This window comes from Anabrus simplex, chromosome 12 (assembly GCF_040414725.1).
Source record: "Anabrus simplex isolate iqAnaSimp1 chromosome 12, ASM4041472v1, whole genome shotgun sequence".
NCBI lineage: Eukaryota > Metazoa > Arthropoda > Insecta > Orthoptera > Tettigoniidae > Anabrus > Anabrus simplex.
The window spans coordinates 62,007,551-62,035,309 of record NC_090276.1 but is presented as its reverse complement, the minus strand read 5'-3'; the positions used below and the strand labels follow the sequence as shown (position 1 = coordinate 62,035,309).

Sequence of the window (27,759 nt, the reverse complement as noted above, 5' to 3'; positions counted from 1 at the left end):
GGACGTACGCTTATGTTCACTGAGACTGCAGCCTACAGTCATACCAGTACCTCATAAAGGTGGTGAGTACACGAGTGCACAGCGGACTGTGACGTCACACCCCTGTGCCCGCTGCCGGTTTCCCAGCATCTGGACATCACTGTGTTAGACTAACTTTGCTACATTTGTTATAAATTATTAATTAATGAAAGTAATCTTACTACCGAGCTAGTTGGCTGTGCGGTTATGGTTGCGTTGCTATGAGCTTACGTTCAGGAGATGGTGGGTTCGTATCCCACAGTGGTTCCAAATGCCGAAAATCTGGCCAAAAGTCCCTAAAACCAAGTTTCAATTTGGGAAATTTTAAGACGCTAAATAGTTAGGTTGGTACCTACAACGTTCGAAAGAAGCATGCGACTGTCATAACCTCACGCGAAGAGTCTGTTCGAGCCACTGATCTATATACATGGATCGCTGATGGCAGGTCTCCGCTGCAGGAGAAAGTACGCCAAGTTGAGCGCGCGGTTCGCCATGTTGGCGTACCCATCCTAGAGCTCTCCTTATGGGGAAGCAATGATAATATAGTCAATTTTAAGTCGCAATTAATGGCGCATTGGAATAATTAAAAATATAGAGACATGTTCACTCAAAGCATAAGGACATTGGGATCACTGACACGTCATTCCGAGGTCACTACATCTCCGGGATAGCAATAAACATGAGTGTATAATAACGGCCGACAAATATTAACTTAGGTGCTGAATACATGCAATTAGCGATACGAGTGAAAACCAGTTTCTAGAAACATTGCTGTAAATTGTATACATGTATGCCACGAAATTATGCATTCTTAAAATGATGTACCTATAAACGTAGCTCACTATACAGGCCTAGATTCGACATATCGTAATCGGTGCTTGATAATGAATTTCTGTTTCCTGTTTCCATGAAATAACGCGCATATTATCAAATTAAGATATCATTGAAGCAAATGTGCACATTTATAACACCAGCAAATATTCAAAACTTGTCAATATATCACATTACCTGCAGCTTAATTTACTATTACAGACCTCTTTAATTAAATTCAGCTAGCAAAGCGATATTGATAGTCATCATCAGAAATATGTAACACCAGTTAAAAGAGTCCCAAATACCACGAATAGTATAATGGGATAGCTCCAAACACCCACCACACTTTCCCTTCTCCCACCACTTCAGTGTCTGAAACCCATAATTATTACTGATGTAAATAAGGTCTAGAATTCCTCCAGACTTCATTTTCGAAGATTGTTATAAGGTTACGTCAATTATTTCATCGAAACCGTCAGTTTAATTATGAGAAATAAAAAAAAAAATTAAGTAAATCTTTACTTGCAGTTAATGTTCAGTTAAACTGAAAACAGTTGGCTGTACATCGCTTCTAAGGTGTACAGTTTGTCCATTTCTATCAAAACAGTCTTCCTCTAAGTGATCCGAGCAGAGAACAGCTTTTTTAGAAGGCTCCCAATTCTCCCGCCTGATACTCCTAATCGATGATCTTAGATGTTCGGGTCTCGAGAAAGGAAACCTACAAAAATTAATTGCCATTTTGCTCCCGGAATATGCGAAATAAGATACAATAAACCTAAAACTCAAAACACTACCCTAGGAAGATTCTTATGTACAGTATAAAACTCCCCGATGAAATGATTTCTCCTACTGCTGATCGGTTCAATCAATCAATTAATGAATACAGATCTGCATTTAGGGCAGTCGCCCAGGTGGCAGATTCCCTATCTGTTTGTTTCCTAACCTTTTCCGAAATGATTTCAAAGAAATTGGAAATTTATTGAACATCTCCCTTGGTAAGTTATTCCAATCCCTAACTCCCCTTCCTATAAATGAATATTTGCCCCAGTTTGTCCTCTTGAATTCCAACTTTATCTTCATATTGTGATCTTTCCTACTTTTATAAACGCCATTCAAACTTATTCGTCTACAAATGTCATTCCACGCCATCTCTCCGCTGACAGCTCGGAACATAGCACTTAGTCGAGCAGCTCTTCTTCTTTCTCTCAATTCTTCCCAACCCAAACACTGCAACATTTTTTTAACACTACTCTTTTGTCGGAAATCACCCAGAACAAATCGAGCTGCTTTTCTTTGGATTTTTTCCAGTTCTTGAATCAGGTAATCCTCGTGAGGGTCCCATACACTGGAACCATACTCTAGTTGGGGTCTTACCAGAGACTTATATGCCCTCTCCTTTACATCCTTACTACAACCCCTAAACACCCTCATAACCATGTGCAGAGATCGGTACCCTTTATTTACAATCCCATTTATGTGATTACCCCAATGTAGATCTTTCCTTATATTAACACCTAGATACTCACAATGATCCCCAAAAGGAACTTTCATCCCATCAACGCAGTAATTAAAAATGAGAGGACTTTTCCTATTTATGAAACTCACAACCTGACTTTTAACCCCGTTTGTCAACACACCATTGCCTGCTGTCCATCTCACAACATTTTCGAGGTCACGTTGCAGTTGCTCACAATCTTGTAACTTATTTATCACTCTATAGAGAATAACATCATCCGCAAAAAGCCTTACCTCCGATTCCATTCCTTTACTCATATCATTTATATATATACGAAAACATAAAGGTCCGATAACACTGCCCTGAGGAACTCCCCTCTCAACTATTACAGGGTCAGACAAAACTTCACCTACTCTAACTCTCTGAGATCTATTTTCTAGAAATATAGCAACCCATTCAGTCACTCTTTTGTCTAGTTCAATTGCACTCATTTTTGCCAGTAGTCTCCCATGATCCACCCTATCAAATGCTTTAGACAGGTCAATCGCGATACAGTCCATTTGACCTCCAGAATCCAAGATATCTGCTATATCTTGCTGGAATCCTACAAGTTGAGCTTCAGTGGAATAATCTTTCCTAAAACCGAATTGCCTTCTATCGAACTAGTTATTCATTTCACAAACATGTCTAATATAATCAGAAAGAATGCCTTCCCAAAGCTTACATACAAAGCATGTCAAACTTACTGGACTGTAATTTTCAGCTTTATGTCTATCACCCGTTCCTTTATACACAGGGGCTACTATAGCAACTCTCCATTCATCTGGTATAGCTCCTCCGACCAAACAATAATCAAATAAGTACTTCAGATACGGAACTATATCCCAACCCATTGTCTTTAGTATATCCTCAGAAATCTGATCAATTCCAGCCGCTTTTCTAGTTTTCAACTTTTGTATCTTATTGTAAATGTCATTGTTATCATATGTAAATTTTATTACTTCTTTGGCCTTAGTCTCCTCCTCTATCTCGACATTATCCTTGAAACCAACAATCTTTACATACTGCTGACTGAATACTTCTGCCTTTTGAAGATCTTCACATACACATTCCCCTTCTTCATTAATTATTCCTGGAATGTCCTTCTTGGAACCTGTTTCTGCCTTAAAATACCTATACATACCCTTCCATTTTTCACTAAAATTTGTATGACTGCCAATTATGCTTGCCATCATGTTATCCTTAGCTGCCTTCTTTGCTAGATTCAATTTTCTAGTAAGTTCTTTCAATTTCTCCTTACTTCCACAGCCATTTCTAACTCTATTTCTTTCCAGTCTGCACCTCCTTCTTAGTCTCTTTATTTCTCTATTATAATAAGGTGGGTCTTTACCATTCCTTACCACTCTTAAAGGTACAAACCTGTTTTCGCATTCCTCAACAATTTCTTTAAACCCATCCCAGAGTCTGTTTACATTTTTATTTACCGTTTTCCACCGATCATAGTTACTTTTTAGAAACTGCCTCATGCCTGCTTTATCAGCCATATGGTACTGCCTAACAGCCCTACTCTTAAGACCTTCCTTTCTATCACATTTATTTTTAACTACCAAAAAACAGCTTCATGATCACTAATACCATCTATTACTTCAGTTTCCCTATAGAGCTCATCTGGTTTTATCAGCACCACATCCAGGATATTTTTCCCTCTGGTTGGTTCCATCACTTTCTGAATCAGCTGTCCTTCCCATATTAACTTATTTGCCATTTGTTGGTCATGCTTCCTGTCGTTCGCATTTCCTTCCCAATTTACATCTGGCAAATTCAGATCTCCCGCTACAATCACATTTCTTTCCATGTCGTTTCCCACATAGCTGACTATCCTATCAAATAATTCCGAATCCGCGTCAGTGCTACCCTTTCCCGATCTGTACACTCCAAATATATCAAGTTGCCTATTATCTTTAGAAATGAGCCTTACACCTAGAATTTCATGTATCTCATCTTTAACTTTTTCGTAGCTTATAAATTCTTCTTTCACCAGAATGAACACTCCCCCTCCCACCCTTCCTATCCTATCGCTACGATACACACTCCAGTGCCGTGAGAAAATTTCTGCATCCATTATATCATTTCTCAGCCATGATTCAACTCCTATTACAATATATGGTAAATATATATCTATTAAATTACTTAATTCTATTCCTTTCTTTAAAATACTTCTACAGTTCAACACTAACAATTTTATGTCATCCCTACTTGATTTCCAGTTCCCTGTTCCCTTATCACCGCTCCCTAGGCCATCCCGTTTCCCTGAATGTACCTCCCTATTACCCTTCCAAACAAATTTCCTAACTTATATGTACCACTGCGGTTTAAATGAAGGCCATCTGAGCGCAGATCCCTATCTCCTACCCACCCATTAGGATCTAGAAATTTCACTCCCAGTTTCCCACATACCCACTCCATAGTCTCATTTAAATCCCCAATCACCCTCCAGTCAGTATCCCTCTTGCCTTACGTTGTTGGTACCAACGTGAAACACTACCACCTTCTCCTTCCCCTCCTCCCTCTCTTCTACTTTCCTCAAGATCTGCCTCAACCTAATTCCTGGATAACATTCTACCCTGGTTCCTTTTCCTCCACACACTTTCCCCACGTGTCTAACGATGGAATCCCCCATGACCAGAGCCTCAACCCTCCCCACCTCATCTGATCCCCTCCCCTCCTGGTCAGCCCTATCTTTCCTGATAGGTGCAGAAGCTACTTCCTCCTCCCTTTTCTCCTTCCCATGACCCTGTTCCACCTGTCTTTTCCTATCCTCTATTCTACATTTCCCTTTCCTACCTTTTCCCTTCCTCCTACTTCCACGCATCTCAGCAACAGTTCCCTGTCCCTCATCTTCCCTCTGTTGTTCTACCTGGAGTGACTCGTACCGATTTCGCACAGACACCTGTCCTGAATTCTGATCCTGAATAGAGCCCTTAGCCTGCAATCTCCTTCCCCTTAGAACATTAGACCACCTGTCTTCTACAACTCCTCCCTTTCCTTCCCCTCCCTCTTGTACACCTACTATAACCTGTACATTGTTTGAGGGAGTCCTATCTTCCTTCCTGTCTTCTGTGAGAATCCTAATTATCTCCCTCAAACTTTCCAACTCCTCCCTCATACCCCTTAATGCCTCACCACACCCACAATAAGTACACTCGCGCTCCTTAGCCATTCTTTACGGGGGGGGGGGGGAAATTAAATTAAAAATAAAATAACTAATTTGCAAAAAATAAATGAACGAAGGGATATATTGTCTGGGAAAGTACACAACAATAAGGTAATTAATATACGACTACACTACAATACTACTTAGTCGTGCTCTATTTTTTTTATTCTACAACCCCTAACAGGATAAAAACTGCTCTGTTTGTACATCCATAAGCTGAACACTGCGGTATGTTAATACCCCGTAGAATGTTTCTTCATTCATATTTCAGATAAACACATACATATTTAAATTGAATCTTGTAATCCACAAGTATACTACAAGGCAACGAACCTAAATTCGTAAAATACACTACTATTTACTTTGCAATAACACAGCACAGAACACTCGTGGAACTACAATCAAGAGGCCTGGCATAACTAAACATAACTAAGCATAAACAAAGCAAGCGCGCTCCTCGTGGTCTATTGCACCATGCGCTCGCTGCCATCTTACTACGCCAGTCATCTTCTACTCGGCTTACTGCTACCCAAGCTATACCAGCCATCCAGGTATAGAGATCAGTGGTTCGAGCGCAGCGCGTGACAAGGCTGCATTTAGCTTTATGGTCGACCTCGTTGGGTCGCGCATCTGTGAGCTCGCACCCGGGAGATTAGTGGTTTCGAATCCCACTGCCGGCAGACCTGAAGATGGTTTTCCGTGGTTTCCCCATTTTTACACCAGGCAAATGCTGGGGCTGTACCTTAATTAAAGCCACGACCGCTTCCTTCCCATTCCTGGGCCTTTGCTGTCCCATTGTCGCCCTAAGACCCATCTGTGTCGGTGCGACGTAAAGCAAATAGCCAAAATAGCCTAAAATTGTTGATAATCAAAGTTTATATGTTTAAAATCCCACAAGATCCCGCCATATATTTAATATTCCCAGCTTCTGACATAATTTTTTCATAAATTACACAAAAAATCAGGTGCCCATTCTTGGCCATTTTTTAAAATCTTAATTTTTTCGGGTAAAACTACGTTTCACATTATTCGAGATGTTACACTGGTTTTAGTCTTTGTCTTATCATTATATATAATTATTATTATTATTATTATTATTATTATTATTATTATTATTATTTTAAGTAATAAAACTGATTCTTGGTCACTTTCATTTTTAATAATTCTTTGAAAAGGAAAGTAGTAATAAATAAACAAATAAATGAACTGAACAATTTGTATTACATTATTTTCAAATTTTATGATTCAAAAATTGTCAGATTTGAATTCAGCAACCGTCCGCCTCCATGGTTTAGTGGTTATTGTGATTAGCTGCCACCCCCGGAGGCCCGGGTTTGATTCCCGGCTCTGCCACGAAATTTGAAAAGTGGTACGAGGGCTGGAACAGGGTCTACTCAGCCTCGGGAGGTCAACTGAGTAGAGGGGGGTTCGATTCCCTCCTCAGCCATCCTAGAAGTGGTTTTCCGTGGTTTCCCACTTCTCCTCCAGGCAAATGCCGGGATGGTACCTAACTTAAGGCCACGGCCGCTTCCTTCCCTCTTCCGTGTCTATCCCATCCCCTCATAAGCCCCCTGTTCAGCATAAGAGACGAGGCTGTCTGGGCGAAGTATTGGTCCTCCTACCCAGTTGTATCCCATATCCAAAGTCTGAAGCTCCAGGACACTGACCTTGAGGTGGTAGAGGTGGGATCCCTCGCTGAGTCCGAGGGAAAAACTGACCCTGGAGGGTAAACAGATGAAGATGATGATGATGATGAAGAAGAAGAAGCATTCAGAAACCTATAAAAATCCCTTATACTGTAGATGTACTGTATTTGCAAAATAGTACATGATTCGGACTTTTGACCACGTTTTTGGCAGTTAGGTCCACTGTCTGTCGACAGCTCTGAAAATAGTTTCTGTGGTTTCCCATTTTCACACCAGGAAAATGCTTAGGTTGTACCTTAAAAGTAAGACCGCCACCTTCCCATGTATCCCTACTTCTTCGTTCTCTGTGGTTTTATATTAACGTACTGTAAACAATATCCCACTAATGAGATCTATTTCTGGGATTTGCAAAAACAATAAACTAGATTAGCTTAGAATAATACAGTATCTCGGATTATAGGTGTTCGCATAGTCGGGGTTGTTATTTTCATATAACAACAATGCAACTTTTAATAGAAAGAAGTTAGTCAATTGTATTTTCATTGCTGTATTGCGGTGTGAATAACTTGTAAAATAAGGGGCGATTGAGGTCAGGAACAAGGTTCTGTGGACAGATTCACAGGGAAACTTACATAGACTTCCCTGGCAGATTAAGGGTGACACTCCCAGCTGTCTCCTCGCCGTACTTTACGTAACCGCAGGAACCGATCACTGCATACAGCCCGACCACAATCATCATGGCGATATTGAGAACTCCGGGACAGCTGAGGAAATGGCCTGGATTGCGCATATCATTGGCTACGGGCAACACCTGTGGAAGAATGGACGGTATGATTATACAACATGTATACAAACAAACCCAATTGGTATAAGAAAAATATATAAATTTGTTTTACAAGTTGCTTCACGTCGCACCGACACACATACGTCTTATGGCGACGATGGGATGGGAGTGGGAAGGAAGCGACCGTGGTCTTCATTAAGGTACAGCCCCAGCATTTGCCTGGTGTGAAAATGGGAAGCCACGGAAAACCATCTTCAGGGCTGCCGACAGTGGGATTCGAACCCACTATCTCCCGGATGAAAGCTCACAGCTGCGCGCCCCCTAACCGCACGGCTAATTCGCCCGGTAATTCCATCTTTAACAATGCTAAAAGAATACAGGACAAGTCCATTAGCGAACTCTGTAGTTTGTCAATTAGGTCATCCAGTGAGCCTGTCAAGCTAGACTAATGACGTGACTTATTAGCGCTACAGGAAAGTTCTTGGGGAGGAAGTGGACCAGGAAGAACGTTCAAAAATCATGCGGGAAAAATGCTGGATGACAAACTTGTGACGTCTCTGAAGTAAGGAAGAAAATATACTTTCATCGTCATTAACTGTCTCCCGATTTCTACTATGACTACGATTCATAAAACGAATGGAAAAGATCATTATTCTCATATTTCTCTTCAGTTTTTTTCCAAGATGTGAATTTTCGAACTCCGTAGGCTTTATAAAAGGCTTTATAAAACTAACAAAGAGTTTGAGACAGAAAATATTACCACTAACTTTTGCTGGGGAAAAACGCTGTGAATTAAAAGGCGAGTAAAAGCTTTTATCTTAGTTTAAAGCTTCGCACACCGAGATAACAGTTACGTTTGTATTCACCAGCAACATTATCTTGGTTTAACATTTCACCGGAGATTGGTTGGCCGGTAAAATGGGAAATCTAAGATGGAAGCTCGTAGACGACTGGAATATCTAATTGCTAGAGAAAATCACTGCGACGAGTAATATGATCAAGATTATGCAATTAATAAACGTTCTAGGTGGATAAAATAACTTGCAACATATTTCGAGGACTAAGACAACATTGATTTTCAGACACATTTTAGATTGTCTAAAGCTTTGATACTCTCGATATTAATCACGATCGATAGATAGGCCTAAGATGATTTCTCGATTATAGCTTATGTCTTGTACGGTACACGGCTGGGTAACTTTTTGACGAAGAATTAAGGAACGCTGCCTTATTTTTGAGTGAAAATACAATGTGTGGGTATAATTTGTTTCCTTATTCTCTATGTTGTCAATGCGTTCTACCCCTAAATTCAATAACAATTCACTCTCTTGGAAACTCATATTAGGCTTTTTTCTTCGTTTATGCTCTATAGCGGACATAATTTATGCAAATTATTTGCAAACACCGAACGGAATCAAAAACTTGATTACACTTCCATCGTAGCGGTAGCACGTACTCGTTTGTTTTCCTTGCGTCAGTATGAAAAATTTGTGGTTCAAATTCAGATTGAAACGAAATCTTAGTTTTTGGTAAACCGAGATAATAAATTCTGTGGTGAATACAGAAGTGAGTGTTATCTGAGTTTTGGAAATCTAAGATAACAACAAAAGTAACTAACGTTGGTAAATACAGGCCTAAGTGGTTTAACTAATGCAGAGCCTCCTAGCAGAAACTTTACTGTAGAGCAGAGGTGCTCAGCTGGTTGCCTGTTGAGGCTAGCCCAGTGCAGCCGGGCTGGCGTGACGTAACTGCGGGCAGCTTACGAAGCATGCATACGTCACAACGAAGAGAGAGAGAGAGCAGTGAAGTGAAGCATTGTCGCTCGATTGTGACTGCGAAGCTCTCCTACACTACTCAGCGACATGTTCATTCGGATGCAGTATTAAAAATATAAATAGACTAACAAAAAACGTTCTGATCGCAAAAGAAAACGACCATTTCAACATATTCAGATTTGATTTATACTTCTCCCGATATGAACATATCCTTGTATAGGAATGCCAGTATTTCCATTTAAAAAAATAAAATTCCTGTTATGCATTCGGAAAAACGTAATGAAAATGAAAATCGACATCCTGTTTCCAGTCATTTGACCGAGTCAGGAATGGAGTGAATAAAGCCCCACCTAGCGGCGAGGATAGGAACTCTGCCGGCTGCCGATGCCTGTCGCACTCCTCTGGGGCAATCATTAATGAAATGATATTGGAGAGTGTTGCTGGAATGACGTCCGACTCGTTGGCTGAATGGTCAGCGTACTGGCCTTGAGTTCGATTCCCGGGCGGGTCGGGGATTTTAATCGCTTCTGATTAATTCTTCCGACTCGGGAACTGGGTGTTTGTGTCCGTCCGAAACACTCTCCTCTTCATATTCACACAACACAACACACTACCAACCACCACAGAAACACGCAATAGTGATTACATCCCTCCATATAGGGTTGGCGGCAGGAAGGGCATCCGGCCTAAAACAGGGTCAAATCCACAGGTGCTACGCAGTTCGCACATGCGACCCCACGCGTGTGGGAAAAGCTGTAGGAAAAGAAGAAGAAAACGAAAGAAGAAGGATAATAAGAAGAAGAGTGTTGCTGGAATGAAAGATGACAGGGAAAACCGGAGCACCCGGAGAAAAACCTGTCCCGGCTCCGCTTTGTCCAGCCCGAATTTCACATCGAGTAACCGGGATTTGAACCACGGAACCCAGCGGTGCGAGGCCGACGCGCTGCCGCCTGAGTCACGGAGGCTTCTCGCAAAACGTAATATATTAACATAATGCATCAAGTTTACTGCTTGACTTTTCACAGTGTTGTAGTGTTATGTGACATTCCCTGTTCACTGCATTTCTGAAAACAGTATTTAAAACTTATCAATCGGGCGTCCGATGATAACAGCTAGCCTCTAAATGGCGAGGAAGTTTCATCAGTTGTGTGGGTATAGATATTTACTATCCAAGAATAAAGTACAACAATGTAAATGCATCGTGCAAATAGATAGACAGTATGCCTTCAAACAATCTAACAGTTTCCCGCTGGCTCCGCCGGCATTGTACAAAGTATGGTGTTGTTCGTTAATATCCTCACGGACGTATTTGCAAAGTTTCGAGTTAATGAAATAAAGCACACGATCTGCTGTGGTAATAGAATGTAATATTATGTCAACAAAACACTTGAAAATACACCACACAATGAAACTGAATTAAACGTTCCTTGGAACAACACTACGCGCCGAACTGTTAAAAAGTCCTTCAAAATTATTCGTCATGGGCACAAATGTACTCATAATTTTTCTCAGAATATACCAATTTAGTAGTTATTACCTCAAAAGGAAGCGCTTGATCCACTGAGTGTTTTTAGACCAAAACGAACTGCGTACCTCAATTAGAACGAAAGATATGATTGCTTCAATTAGAAAAAAATGTTGAAGAAATCAGACGTCAAATTGAATGTGCACTCATAACTTTCCTCAGAATCAACCAGTTTGAATAGTTAAGAGCTGAAATGAAAGAGCTTGACCCACTGAGTGTGTTTAGGCCAAAACGAACTCCATACCTGAGTTAGAACCAAAGATATGATTGCTTCAAAGAGACAAAAAATTGAAAAATCAAATAATTTTAGGAAGGTGGAAGTTAAGTGATTTATAGTACAATGATGACAAATCTGTGCATGAATACCTTTCAGTTAAAAAAGAATGAAGGAAATCGACCGGATTGAATGGCCGGACTGACTGACTTTAGTTACTGATGATATTTGCGGATTGTTGGTGAGTTTATCAAAAAAATTTACCCAAATCACCACAAGCCACAGTTTATCCTTCTCAACTACGTATTATATTAGAAATGTTTGGAAAGCACCTCTTAAAATATGAGATTGAAAATTGTAATTTTATACGTAGAGTACAAATATATTTGAGGTAGTTGGCCTAACCATTTATTGAATCCGGTCAAAATGCATAAAATGTAATGAACATAGATAACTTACGTCTTACAACGTAGATTGAAAATGACGTAGATTTCTGCCCTCTTTCCTTCATTATTTTCTGCGTCACTTTCAAACTCGGGCATCGCAGCAGTGATCGAGAGTGAATGGGAGAACTTCTCCCAACCTTCATGGACTGTGACGTAATCACAACGTCACTGTGTCTGAACAGCGTACGCTCACCACCCGCCCGCCCGCTCACTTTCGGTGCTGTGAGGCCGCGAGACGTAATGCCCAGGGTGAGCACCTCTGTTGTAGACGGTGGGTTAGGGAATACAAAACGTTGAGATATATAATCAGGGATGGCCAAACTTTATACCAACCATTCCGATGCCCTCCATGGCGAAGATGACTGTGCTGAAGAAGAGCGGTAGCTTTTCCACAGGGGCCATGTACGTCCTCTCAGATGGTGAGGGCAGGTCCGTGAAGACGAAGTAGAGCACCACGACGAAGCTGCCCACGATCATGAAGTTGGCGACAGTCGAGAAGGGGACGAGGAACTTGAGGTTGCTAGGCAACGAGAGCACCAGGAGAGGCACGAGCAGGATGGCCATGTACACCCGCAGATCCACGTCCTTGTACTCTGGTAGGTAGGAAAACACCAGCTGAAACAAACAAGTCATTTACTGTTTCAATATATAATATGCTCATAAGATATAAAGGCGATTAATAACATTTGAAATCGAATGGCTAAGTTTGATGATGAAGTTGATAGGTTATCGCTCGCTGACAAGTATGATTGTCTTCCTCAGATGTTACTGGTGAGCCTGTGAGTTCTTAGGAGACTGGAAGCCAATACTCAAGCCACAAATTCTTCCATAGTGGTAGCAAACATTGCCATCGTTGAGATCCAATTGTTGAGGGTTAATCATCCGAGCAATTTTCTTCTCAGTTTCAAATCTCCAGCGTTGATCTTCGAAGATCTTAGGACCTCCGTGGATAAGACGATGCCATAGCAGGTGATTAGCTGTTTTTGTTTCCCAGTTGGTGGTGTAGATGTGACATTTCTTCATGTCGACTTTAGTGTCTCTGAAAGAACGACATGGCCGGTCCAACGAAGTCGATGTGTCATGATCATAGCCTCACTGCTGATGGTACAGGCTTCTTCCAATATACTGATGTTAGTTCAGTGATGTTGCCATTTAATTCTAAGGATCCTCCTCATACAGCGCTGATGATATTTCTCTAGGCACTTTACGTGCCTCCTGTAAGTGGTCCAAATTTCACACCCATCAAGGAGTGTTGGGTACAATAGGCTTATACTGCACATAAATACATACATACATACGGAATACACGCATATTTTTGCTATACAGTACATGCATAAAAACATAATTGTAGCTTTTATTATTATAATATGTTATAAAAGAACAACATATAATATTGTATATTCAAACCGGTACAGCAATGAAAAGAAATGAATATATAGAAATTCCGTTCGTCGTCGGAAGCCTTTACAATGCGTTGTTGACGACAATCGACAGTATTTGGGTACCTACCTCCCTCGCTCAGTGGAGCGGGAATAACACGAGGGGACCCGTCGCGGCTTCGGCCCGACGGGCAAGTTTTAAATGAACGCAACGCCCATGCTCGAAACACTTCATAGCTCTGTGACGAGAAACCCACGAAAATGATTGCTTCTCTTCCACTCACCGTGGAGAGAACGATCGAAAAATGAAAGAAAACAACTCTGAACGGTGGATCACTCTGCTCCTGGGTCGATGAAGAACGCAGCAAATTGCGCGTAGATATGTGAACTGCAGGATACATGAACATCGACATTTCGAAAGCACATTGCGGTCCATGGATTCCGTTCCCGGACCGCGCCTGGCTGAGGGTCGGTTGCTAAAACTGAACGCGACATTGCGTTCGAAGGGTGGGAGCGTCGCGGTTCGTGCGGCCACGGCCGCCGCCGGGTCTCCTCACCCCGGTGGAGCTGGACCGGTCGACACCACCACTGAGAGTGTGTGAGACGGGAGGGTCGGTCCGCGCAGCGTCTTTGTGTCTGCTGGCGCCGGTTCGCCGCCCTTGCCCCGCGACCAAGCTCGAAACTGGGTGCTGTGTGTGCAGCGACCGAACATTTTGTGCGACACGCACAAACCAGACACGACCTCAGAGCAGGCGAGACTACCCGCTGAATTTAAGGATATTATTAAGCGGAGGAAAAGAAACTAACAAGGACTCCCTTAGTATCGGCGAGCGAACAGGGAGGAGCCCAGCACCGAATCTCGCAGGTTCACCCTGCCGGGTAATGTGGTGTTTGGGAGGGTCCACTTATCCCGGGAACCTGCGGTGAGTTCAAGTCCTTCTTGAATAAGGCCACGCTCCGCAGAGGGTGCCAGGCCCGTAGAGACCGCTGCGGCTTCCGGGAGGATCTCTCCTTAGAGTCGGGCTGCTTGAGAGTGCAGCCCTAAGTGGGTGGTAAACTCCATCTAAGGCTAAATATGACCACTAGACCGATAGCGAACAAGTACCGTGAGGGAAAGTTGAAAAGAACTTTGAAGAGACAGTTCAAGAATACGTGAAACCGCTCGGGGGTAAACGTGAGAAATCCGAAAATACCTCAACCGGGGAGATTCAAGCCTTATCCGCGCCTCTTCCCCTGCTTTGGCTAGATAGGTCCGTCCCCCTGCACGGAGCACTCCGGCGTCAGGGTGGTAACGGGTTTCTACTCGGCCGGGTAGTGGTGGGGAGGTCGGTGGGCCGCACTTCTCCCCTCGTTGGACGTCGCGACCCGTTGGGTGTCGGTCTAAGGCCTGGGTGTGTAGCCTGTTCGTCCGCGTCGCAAGGCGTGTTCGTCGGACAGACCCCCGGTGTTCCGGCCGACAGCTCGACGGTATGTGTGTGCGGAGTTGATTCGCCGCCGTTCGGGGCAGGCGTCCGGCCCCTGACAAGCGAGGGCGCGCTGCATGGACGACGGACCTCAGGCCCGGCTGCGGCCCCGCTCAGCTGTTGGTTTGGGGATGCCTCGGGCAGAAGAATTTTGCTGACTTCTCTCAGCGGCGCAAAAGCTTCGCGTAATATCACGACCCGCGTTGTAACAAGGACCAGGGAGTCTAACATGTGCGCGAGTCATTGGGTTGACACTAAACCTAAAGGCGCAATGAAAGTGAAGGTGCCGCCTCGTGCGGACCGAGGGAAGATGGGCTAAGCTCACTGATCTCTATACATGGATCGCTGATGGCAGGTCTCCGCTGCAGGGGAAAGTACGCCAAGTTGAGCGCGCGGTTCGCCATGTTGGCGTACCCATCCTAGAGCTCTCCTTATGGGGAAGCAATGATAATATAGTCAATTTTTAAGTCGCAATTAATGGCGCATTGGAATAATTAAAAATATAGAGACATGTTCACTCAAAGCATAAGGACATTGGGATCACTGACACGTCATTCCGAGGTCACTAAATCTCCGGGATAGCAATAAACATGAGTGTATAATAACGGCCGACAAATATTAACTTAGGTGCTGAATACATGCAATTAGCGATCGGTAACACAATACGAGTGAAAACCAGTTTCTGGAAACATTGCTGTAAATTGTATACATGTATGCCACGAAATTATGCATTCTTAAAATGATGTACCTATAAACGTAGCTCAATATACAGGCCTAGATTCGACATATCGTAATCGGTGCTTCATAATGAATTTCTGTTTCCTGTTTCCATGAAATAACGCGCATATGATCAAATTAAAATATCATTGAAGCAAATGTACACATTTATAAAACCAGCAAATATTCAAAACTTGTCAATATATCACATTACCTGCAGCTTAATTTACTATTACAGACCTCTTTAATTAAATTCAGCTAGCAAAGCGATATTGATAGTCATCATCAGAAATATGTAACACCAGTTGAAAGAGTCCCAAATACCACGAATAGTATAATGGGATAGCCCCAAACACCCACCACACTTTCCCTTCTCCCACCACTCCACTGTCTGAAACCCATAATTATTACTGATGTAAATAAGGTCTAGAATTCCTCCAGACTTCGTTTTCTAAGATTGTTATAAGGTCACGTCAATTATTTAATCGAAACCGTCAGTTTAATTATGAGAAATAAAAAATATATATATAAGTAAATCTTTACTTGCAGTTAATGTTCAGTAAAATTGAAAACAGTTGGCTGTACATCACTTCTAAGGTGTACAGTTTGTCCATTTCTATCAAAACAGCCTTCCTCTAAGTGATCCGAGCAGAGAACAGCTGTTTTAGAAGGCTCCCAATTCTCCCGCCTGATACTCCTAATCGATGATCGTAGATGTTCGGGTCTCGAGAAAGGAAACCTACAAAAATTAATTGCCATTTTGCTCCCGGAATATGCGAAGTAAGATACAATAAACCTAAAACTCAAAACACTACCCTAGGAAGATTCTTATGTACAGTATAAAACTCCCCGAGCCGAGCTGAGTGGCTCAGATGGTTAAGGCGCTGGCCTTCTAACCCCAACTGGACAGGTTCGATCCTGGCTCAGTCCGGTGGTATTTGAAGGTGCTCAAATACGACAGCCCCGTGTCGGTAGATTTACTGGCACATAAAAGAACTCCTGCGGGACTAAATTCCGGCACCTCGGCGTCTCCGAAGACCTTAAAAATAGTTAATGGGACGTAAAGCAAATAACATTATTATTGAAACTCCCCGATGAAATGATTTCTCCTTGTGCTGATCGGTTCTGTTTGTACATCCATAAGCTGAATACTGCGGTATGTTAATACCCCGTAGAATGTTTCTTCATTCATATTTCAGATAAACACATACATATTTAAATTGAATCTTGTAATCCAAAAGTATACTACAAGGCAACGAACCTAAATTCGTAAAATACACTACTATTTACTTTGCAATAACACAGCACAGAACACTACAATCAAGAGGCCTAGCGTCACTGAACTAAGCATAAACAAAGCAAGCGCGCTCCTCGTGGTCTATTGCACCGTGCGCTCGCTGCTATCTTACCACGCCAGTCATCTTCTATTCGGCTTACTGCTACTCAAGCTACCAGCCATCCAGGTATAGAGATCAGTGGCCGCGCTGCTGTGCGGCTCCGCATTCCCGGGGCGTCTCCTTCTCATTGCGAGTTGAGGCGCACCCGGAACGTACACGTTGGGATCCGAAAGATGATCTATGCCTGGCCAGGACGAAGTCAGGGGAAACCCTGATGGAGGTCCGTAGCGATTCTGGCGTGCAAATCTATCGTCAGAGCTGGGTATAGGGGCGAAGGACTAATCGAACCATCTAGTAGCTGGTTCCCTCCGAAGTTTCCCTCAGGATAGCTGGTGCTCGAACGAGTCTCATCCGGTCAAGCTAATTCCGTTCGTCGTCGGAAGCCTTTACAATGAGTTGTTGACGACAGTCGACCGTATTAACAAGAGCTTCACAATGTGTAATTTTTTTCGGTGACTTTTTGGCATTCGGTTCGGATTTTGGAATGATAGAAAAATATAATGTTTTACGAGAACTGAAGTAGCAGAGAAGAGAGATCCTTCCTCGATATTTGTTAGGGACCAACCTACCCGCCCCGCTTAAATAGAAGAATTAAAACAGAAAGAGCATGAAACTAAATAGTGCCGCCATTTTCTTTGTTCCCATGGTCTTTTCACTAGCAGAACTTAAGTCCAGACCAATATTTTGTAGCTCTAACCTATCTTTAGTGTTGTTCACATCTGTGGATATTGCGCCAACGTTGGCAAGCCTGTTTAGTGCATTGTGAGCTATGTTGGAACTATAACCTATACTTTCACCTCTTCGTTGTGTGAAGACCAGTAACCGCTAGAAATCATGCCAAAAGGAAAAGTATTCAGTTTCAAAAGTTGATATTTGGACAACCAACTTTGTAAAGCAAAGCAAAGTCATCTCTGTACAGGCCACGAAGGCCCTTGGAGGAATGGAAGGTAAAAGTTTCCACCATTCGTGACCTCGGCACGTGATGGGGTGGAGGGGTTAGCTCTACGCCCGGCCGCCTTTGCCCCCAGGAATTAACCTGGTACTCATTTTTGGTGTAGGCTGAGTGAACCTCAGGGCCATATGCACCCCCCGGAAGTGGAAATCAGGTTTCTTAAATTCTACGACTTCCTGACGAGGATTCGAACCCACGTCCTTCCAGGCGAACCGAGCACGCCTTTAGCGCCTCGGCCAGGCAGCCTCTCAACCAACCTTGTACATACAGGAAGAACAAGTATTTTGCAGAGTATGCAATAGTGCATATATGAGGACTTTTTTGCCGTTTTAGTGAATACGAATCCGCCGTCTAGACATAATATAGAATGTTCAGAGAATATTTGACCCCAAAACAATGCGTACGATTGGAGGGACTACAGCTCTGCATGACCGAATATGAAGACCGTGAATAGTCTGACGCCCTACTATATGGGCAAACCATGAAACGTTCCTGTGAAGCAGTACAGTATACTTTAACAGAGTATGAAATATCTGGTGGAACGTTTCTGTGTTCAGTCTTTTAAGCCTGTGTCAAATCTGTTCCTAGATGGTATTCCCTTTATTTGCCGTAGAATCACACCACCATAGTCAAACAGCGTGATACATGGCTATGTTTTTGGACTGGATTCTACCTGAAATTAGCGTTATCAGTTTCCTGACACCGTTGTAACCATGACAACCACTGTTCGTCTAGGTACACTATGTGAGTAGCGTTATCTTCTCACTGTGCGCTTTCTTCCTGTAACTAAGAGCTGGAGAAAATCTCGTATTAAGTTAACCCCGTTCTACTTCTGTCCAGAATTCTAATCCTTGAACTGGCCGGAAAACGAACCCAAGAACTTGGAATAAGAGACAGGCACGCTACCTCTACACACCTGACCTGCCTAATAAAAATAGCAAAATAATAATAATAATAATAATAATAATAATAATAATAATAATAATAATAATAATCAGAAGAAGAAGAACCTTCCTTCCTTCCTTCCTTCCTTCCTTCCTTCCTTCCTTCCTTCCTTCCTTCCTTCCTTCCTTTCTTTCTTAATCTGTTTACTCTCCAGGGTTGGTTTTTCCCTCGGACTCAGCGAGGGATCCCACCTCTACCACCTCAAGGATAGTGTCCTGGAGCGTGAGACTTTGGGTCGGGGGATACAATTGGGTAGGAGGACCAATACCTCGCCCAGGCGACCTCGCCTGTTGTGCTGAACAAGGGGCTCGTGAGGGGATGGGATAGACAAGGAAGAGGGAAGGAAGGGGCCGTGGCCTTAAGTTAGGTACCATCCCGGCATTTGCCTGGAGGAGAAGTGGGAAACAATGAAAAATCACTTCGAGGATGGCTGTGGAAGGAATCGAACCTACCTCTACTCAGTTGACCTCCCGAGGCTGAGTGGACCCCGTTCCAGCCCTCGTACCACTTCAAATTTCGTGGCAGAACCGGAAATCGAACCCGGGCTCCGAGTGTGACAGCTAATCATACTAACCACTACACCACTGAGGCGGGGCAGGTTTTTCCTGTCATCTTTCATGCCAGTAACACTCTCCTGTATCATTTCATTTCATCTGTCAGTCATTAATCATTGCCCCAGAGGAGTGCGACAGGCTTCGGCAGCTGGCAGAGTTCCTATCGTCGCCGCTAGATGGGCTTCAATCATTCCATTCCTGACCCAGTGGAAACAGGCTGTCGATTTTCGTTTTCTTTCTCAAATGACAGCTGGGATCATACCGCTTAGTCGAGCCGTTCGTGTCCTTACTCCCAAGTCTTCCCTGCTCAGGGTTCGAAATATTTTCGTAACACAACTCTTTCGCCGGAAATCACCCAGAATTTGATTTTTCCAGTTCTCGAATCTAGCAATCCTAGTGAGGGTTCCATACTCTGTAACCATGCTATAATTGCGGTCTTACCAGAGATTTACACGCCTTCTGCTTTACATCCTTACTACAATTAATAAGCATATGAAGAGATCTATGACCTTGTTAACGTGATTACCCCCAATTAAGACATTTCCTCCTGTTAACACCCAGGTACTTAGTGATCTCCCTGAGGTACGTTCACTCTATCAACACAGTAATTAAAACTGAAAGGAATTTTCCTGTTGGTGGAACTTACAACCTGACTTTTTAACTCATTTACCATCATACCCGTTGTCCATCTCACAACTATAATTTAGACTATTTCGTAAAAAAGAGCTGAAATGAAAAGTGTAGTTCTGAAACAACAACAACAACAAAACCTCAACCAGACACTAAGAGTATCTATGGAAGACTTCTTGGAACTCCACTAGAGACTCCCAAATTTGTATCATGGGTGAGGGTGATCACGGGGCTCTTGAGAGGATTCTAGTGTTTCTTCCACCTTCTTGTGTTAGCCTCCTCGCTTTCATTTTTCCCATCTGACCACAATTCGTCAACAAACGTTCGCTTTCGATACCGAAATTATTATTAGTGTTGCGAGGCCGAAGGAAGCTTTTTTTTCCATACCCTCCCGGTCCTCCCTTTCCTCTTGTCGATACCTTTTTGTCATATGGCTGGGGGACAATCTGAAAATTTGCGTTACGGAAGTTAGCGTGACGGAAGTAGGCCTATAACCCTAGCAATCGTGCAGGCTGTAATGTAAGTTACGGATGAATCTTCAGACAATGTTACCTAACAATCGTACAGGCTGTGATGTAAGTTATGGATGGATGGTCAGACAATATTACCTGGCAACCGTGCAGGCCGTGATGTAAGTTATGGATGGATGGTCAGACAATATTACCTGGCAACCGTGCAGGCCGTGATGTAAGTTATGGATGGATGGTCAAACAATGTCACCTAGCAACCGTGCAGGCCGTGATGTAAGTTATGGATGGATGGTCAGACAATATTACCTGGCAACCGTGCAGGCCGTGATGTAAGTTATGGATGAATGGTCAGACAATGTCACCTAGCAACCGTGCAGGCCGTGATGTAAGTTATGGATGGATGGTCAGACAATGTCACCTAGCAACCGTGCAGGCCGTGATGTAAGTTATGGATGGATGGTCAGACAATGTCACCTAGCAACCGTGCAGGCCGTGATGTAAGTTATGGATGGATGGTCAGACAATATTACCTGGCAACCGTGCAGGCCGTGATGTAAGTTATGGATGGATGGTCAAACAATGTCACCTAGCAACCGTGCAGGCCGTGATGTAAGTTATGGATGGATGGTCAGACAATATTACCTGGCAACCGTGCAGGCCGTGATGTAAGTTATGGATGGATGGTCAGACAATGTCACCTAGCAACCGTGCAGGCCGTGATGTAAGTTATGGATGGATGGTCAGACAATATTACCTGGCAACCGTGCAGGCCGTGATGTAAGTTATGGATGGATGGTCAGACAATGTCACCTAGCAACCGTGCTGGCTGTCTTATGGCTGATTGTCATCTGAAATTAGCAGCCGCTGATGGATGGCCATGACAGGGAGACATATTTATGATCATTGGCTTTTCGCAAAGGGAACTTTATCGTTACGTTTCTTAGGAATATTTCTTAGAAGGGCTTGAAAATATTCTTCGCCCTACCATTAGAATTAAGAGTAGACAATTATATTGTAAAACTATACCACCGATACTTATTAAAGACGGGGACCTATGAACCAAGACAACTGACGCTATATATGTGACAAATAGAACTTTTATCTCCCTGAGCATTGTTTCCCAGAGTCTTGCATATCGAACCATCTCTAGGCAGAATGAACGCAAAAGAATGTGGTGTGTTTCTCCTTTAAGTGTCAAAGCCCTGCGCGTGTAGGACGCCAGCTACAGGTGTGGTAATCTGATAGGAGCCAAGTCTTCCCCAAGGTGGTCTTCTTGCTGTGCGATGTGGACATCAATGGTGATAGAAAGTGGGCATCCTGATAATTACGAGGGAGATTCGATAAATAATGTTACTATGCCTCTGATTACATAACATCATTTATGAGAATTCGACGATATTAAAGTTGTTAAATCACACATTTTATCATAGCGTATTTGTAAGCACAGGAGGAAGAACACCTATCTGTCAGTTAGCTCATGTTTCATACGTACAGTACAGCGAATCGAACAGGGCAGTCCCCGGCTGGTAAATGAGGCACGTTTGAATATATTACAGTTTCTCGAAACGTACTTGTTAGATTTTCAAAATAATCACGGTGTTGAGTTTCTGCTGTTTGTAGGTTTAAGGCTATTGTAGTTCCATTTTAATAAAACAAAGTACCAATATCTCAGAAGATACTGGCCCCATGAAAATGTACTGTACGTTCGATTATGAGTCCCTTAGTAAGGTAATGGAGCCAAATTCCGTCCCCGAACCTAATTTCGTCCCCCTAGTGATTTCCAGTTTGCACGGCTGGTACCTAATGTTTAGCCTCCCGCAGACACGTAGGAGAGTTGGTTGTGTGCACCACGTTCAGTTTCCGTGTACAAGGAGGATTCATTTTTCCTTCTCAGCTGAGTTAGTGCAGCAATTAAGAGCCTTATATTCCTAGAGTGACCACTGATATGTGTAGGAAATACCGGACTGCATTTCATTCGTGTGGTGTCTAATCGCTACAGTGAGGTGGTTGGTGTGAGTTACTGTAGCGGCCATTATAATAAATCAGGGAATGTTCGTAATTTCGTCCCCCTTAATTTTATTTGTTATTTATGTTTATTATTATTTTCAGATGGAAAAAGCAAGCAGTGGGATAAGGAGGCTATGAAAAAGGCTATTAAGTCAGTGAGGGACAAGATAATGGTTAGAAACGTGCGAGCAAAGCGTTTAACATTCCACGAACAACGCTGAAAGACTATGTTAAAAAGAATACCAAGAACACATTTTTCATAAATGGCCTTCAAGTAATTCATCATAAGGAAAGTGTCTGTTAAGGTTAGAAAGGAAAACACATTAAAATTAAATGTACTTTTGATCAGTTTGGTGGGGGACGAAATTACGAACACATTTTTGGTAGTTTAGTTTTTGCAGTATTTATGTCAAATATTGACTACCTTACGTTATAACACTTTCAATGTAACTTGTCCGTAAGTGGAGAGTAGAATAGAATAGAGTTCCGGAATTATGGGAGAGAGTACTCTTTTTGTTCAATTTGATACATGCTTAACAATTAACATTTTCCTCTTACATTTGTTTACTGTACTTAATAAAATTTGTTTTGTCCTAAACGTTAGCATTGCTATCTTGTCTAGGACAACATGTATCTTACCTTAATTTATATATACAGGTATATCAATCTGTTCCTCTGCATGCTTAAATGCCACCATGTATCTTACCATTACTATATTTGACGCAAGTGCGTGTTTAACAGTAACAATACTTATGCTATATACTTCTTAAAATCTTATTAACTCATACATTTCTGCTATTTCTGAGATCTCTTGTTGTACAATCATCATATTATCTCTCTGCTGCGCTTGTAACTTTCATTGTCATCACACTTTACTCTAATCTGCACATGCAGAAGTGCTGAGTCAGCACTGGGCTTGAGATAGGTAGGCCTATCTCTTCCTCTCTCTACTCTACTATACTACAGCAACCAAAACAAACTAATTAACCATCCCACAGCAAATAAAACAGGCTAACACACAGCAAACGACCTCATTGTAAGGAACTCATTACTGTTAGCATGTTGCTGAACTAAATCTGCTACTTAGCAATATACAATATCTAATATAAATGAACACTGAACAACTACAAGAGGAACATAGTCCTAAACTTATAACTATAGTATTTCCGAGATCTCTTGTTGTACAGTCATCATCATGCTCATGTATATTACATTTACTATCATTTACCAGTACTGTTATTACTTTCTGTTATTACTAATCTCATTTTAATTTCTTTCTTCCACATGTTTCTTAGAATACAGAAAAATTTAGCTAGTTTTCCTGGGGTGATCCATTCTCTATTTAACAGTTTGGTTATTGTATAAAATTCTTTCTCTCTTTCTACTTTTAATTTATATTCATCTCCAAGGTATTTAGTTCTCAGTGCCTCCGTTCCCTTACATGTTCTCAGTAAATGAGCTTCTCCCATTATGTCGTCACAAAATAAACACTGATTTACGTTATGGTTCTCACTTATTCCCTTATTTTTGTATAAACCCAAAAGCCACCACAACACACCTCTTAGTTCCCTATTTGTGATTCTATTTTTTCTTAATGACATATATTGGATAATGCCACAGAATTCTACTAGTGTTCTTTTGGTTTCACATTCTGCTCTAATCGTCTGTTTCTCTATGTCCTTTACTCTAATCGTTAATATTTTAATGAAGCTGTTTTCTTTACCGTTCATCTCCTTATCCCAATATAGCCCCATTCCTATTTTGTCTAGCATACCTTTTACTTTCGATAACCAATACTTCTCATCCAAGTGTCTCATCTGGTGCTGGTAGGCTAGGTTTAATATTTCCCTCCCCTCTCCTCTTTTTAATCTTAACCAATATTTTACTATTTTCTTACTTATGTCTGCTTGGATGCTGATATCTCCACATATAGTTCTCACTCCACTATTTGCTGAACATTCTGGTAGGCCCATTATTATTTTACAGAATTTGTTACTTATGATATCTAGTTCTTTTTTCTCAACTTCTATACCCCATATTTCAACCCCGTACAGTGCTTTTGATACCACAAGGGCATTAAAACATTTTTATGTACTTTGTATTGCAAATTAGGCATTTTCTTTTCTAAGGCCTTTATACTTGATAGGGCGGCCACACCTTTTATTTTTGCATGACGTATCTGTTCCTTCCACAACCCATTCTTTGTTAATATTATTCCTAAATATTCTAATTTATTTACAACTTCTAATTCAACACCATCTAACAGCCATCGCCTTTCATTTCTTTTTAATTTATTTCCTCTTTTGCAAACCATTACTTTTGTTTTTTTGGTATTTATTTTCAAATTCCATGTATTACAGTATTCCACCAATTTTTTGAGGTTACTTTGCATACCTGCTGTTGTTAGTGAGAGCAGCAGGATGTCGTCTGCGAAGACTAGACCGGGGATCTCTTTATTGTATAAGCAAGGGCTAGTATTATTATCTTCCGCTAGGCATTCTATTACATCATTAATAAAAAGCAAAAACAGTATTGGTGATAGTTTACATCCCTGCTTAAGTCCAATGTTCGAGTGGATCTTTCCTATCATTACATCTTCTTTGACTTTAACTGAACATATTACTTCAGCATATAATTCTTCTATGGCTTTAATCATTTTCATTGACATTCCTATTCCGGCCAGCTTCACAACGACAGCCCGTCTGCTGACTGAATCAAAAGCTTTTTGTAGGTCTATAGCTGCGATGTATAGTCTACCACCTTTCTTTCTTATGTACTTATCCATTAACGTTTTGATTATAAATACATTGTCAGTAGTTCTCATTCTTTTCCTAAATCCTGATTGGTATACCGAGAGAATAGAGTAATCTTCTGCCCATTTCATAATTCTTTTCGCTAATATCCCAGTGTAGATCTTACTTAGTGAGTCCAACAATGTAATCCCCCTGTAGTTGTTCGTATTCGTTCTTTCTCCCTTTCTTTTGTAGATCGGGCAAATTACTCCTTCCTGCCAAGATCTTGGAATTTTTCTTCCCTCAAATATTTTATTGAATATTTTAGTTATTATTTCAATCATCTGACCGTTGTTACCTATCTCTTTCCAGAATTCATGCGTAATTCCATTGGCAACACCTGATTTTCCGCCCTTCCCTTTTTTCATTACATCTAGTACCTCGTCTGTCGTTATTATATCGTGTAGTATAGGCAGAGTACACTCCATTTGTCTCAGTATACCAATTTCGTTTCTGTTCTCTACCCATGTGTCCTTACCCCCTAATAACCCCTTAAAATACGTTAACCATTCATCATTAGATATTTTTACTTGATCATAGCTTTTATAACCCTTACATATTGTGCTAATTTTGTTCCATACTTTCTTTGTTTCATTTTCTTTACAGTACTTTAGTAATATTTTTGATTCTTTGTCCTGCCATTTACTTTTCTTATCGCTTATTAAATCTTTGTATTCTTTCCTCTGATTACAAAAATCTACTCGTAAGGCCTGAGATCCCTCATTTCTATACCTTTTTAAAGCCTTAATCACTTGATTTTTCTTCTCTTTACACTCCTCCGTATACCATACATTTCTTTTATATTGTCTACTCTTACTCACAACCATTTTTTTACCAGCTACTTCTATTGATCTTTCAAGCATTCTTATTGCTTCATCTAGGTTATTATCCTCTATCATATCCATGCCTATTCTCAGAATTTCAAAGGTTTTACCCCTATAGTAATCTCTAAATTGTTCTCTCTTTTCCTCATTTCACCTGTATCTTACTAATTTTCTCTGTTCATAGTTAAAGAATTGTTTGTCTACTTTATTATCTTCCTCTCTCAGTAGCCGAATAACAACTGGGAAATGATGAGACGCTGTCCAATTTTTTACCTGGATTTCTTTAATAAGAGTTAAAGCCTCTCTAGATGCCAGTACTAGATCTATAACACTCCCTCCTGGCTCAACTATATATGTTAGGTTGCCTGATTCATCTCCCGGCCATCCCCCATTTAAGATGTACAATTCCTCTATCGCGCATATTTCTAATAATTTCTCTCCATTTTTATTACACTCTTTGTCTTTGCTGCTCCTTTTTTCTATTAATATTTCCCCGATTTCTTTATCGTATAATGGATTATTTAGGCCAACCCTTGCGTTAAAATCACCCATTATAATTATTCCTGCTTCTTCATTTAGTAATTTTATCTGATTTACTGCGTCGACGAGTTCTTCAAAGAAATTTTCCTTCTCAAACGGGGACCCCGATGGGTGGTTGTAGCCAAAGCCAATAAACATATCTCTCCCCTTTTGATTTCCTTTTTTGTTTTGACCCAGATCATTTCCTCACATCCTGATTCCCATATCTCCACTTGTTTGCAAATTTCATCTTTTGCGATAACTGTTATCCCTCCTGGGTGACGCCCTTTCGTACTCCTTTTATATTTTGTTTTACTCCAGACCTTAAATCCCGGTATTATCACATTTTTACTAGGCGGCAACCATGTCTCTACTATCCCAATAATCTCACACTCTCTCTCATTAAATCTATAAATTCATCATTTCCCAGTTTACTTAGTATACCCTCTATGTTGATTAATCCCACTACCCAGTCTAGTTACTTGTTCATAGGTATATCTGATGCTACCAGGGCCTTGCTTCTCGTTATACGTGGTTTTTCTATTTGTATAATAGATCCACTTGGGGAACTAATTATTTCCTCCTCTGACCCTCTAGCTTCCTCTGACCTAGTCAATCCTTTCTTTGCCCATATGTCCTTTAAATTTAACGCTGGCTTACGTTTCTTTTCTTCTTTTCTCCCTGCGGTGTCTTGCTTTCTCTGGATCACATCTCCTTCTTGGGTTGATCTCCTGGGTTGGTGATGTCCGGTTTCTGTCGTCACAACATCCAGTTCGTTGTCCCTGCTTGGTAGGATTGCACACGTACCTGTTGACTCAGGAGTGCTGGCGTCGCTCACTGTACTGCTGTTCTTCCGCTTAGCTGACGTATCAGGACAATGCCCTAGCTCACGTAGTTGACCAGCTGTCCATGCCCTGCTCCACGAATCGTCTGATATAATAAGTTTGTTTCCACGTATAAAGGCTTTTAGTCCCGAATGCCTAGCTTTTCCTTGATGAAAACGTAGTGTTCGTACATTCTCCATTTCTTCCTTGTCGAGATCTTTCTTTATCCATATCTTCGTGCCTTTCAAGTTTCTGGTGTTTTCCAAAATTTTACGGGCCTTCAAACCAGATACCATGCAGACTTTTACTGGTCATTTTTTCCCATATTTCTTCCTAATCTGAAGGCGTTATCAATATCACTATCATTGCACTCTATTTTCAAATTCTCTCTGATT

General features: G+C 41.6%; 1 protein-coding gene and 1 non-coding gene across 3 annotated transcripts in view; one reads left to right on the top strand and one right to left on the bottom strand.

The window, feature by feature from the left end:
- LOC136884055 (proton-coupled amino acid transporter-like protein CG1139) overlaps positions 1-27,759 on the bottom strand; it is a 224,130-nt gene that overhangs the window by 16,885 nt on the left and 179,486 nt on the right. For both annotated transcript variants that reach the window (XM_067156079.2, XM_067156078.2), the window contains exons 7-8: positions 12,225-12,506; positions 7,780-7,958 (exon numbers count right to left, since the gene is read on the bottom strand). In XM_067156079.2, coding sequence (XP_067012180.2) covers positions 7,780-7,958; positions 12,225-12,506 — 461 coding nt within the window. The remainder of the gene's footprint in view (positions 1-7,779; positions 7,959-12,224; positions 12,507-27,759) is intronic.
- LOC136884597 (5.8S ribosomal RNA) lies at positions 13,588-13,742 on the top strand. The gene has a single exon (XR_010861385.2). It is a non-coding gene; the product is annotated as a 5.8S ribosomal RNA (ribosomal RNA).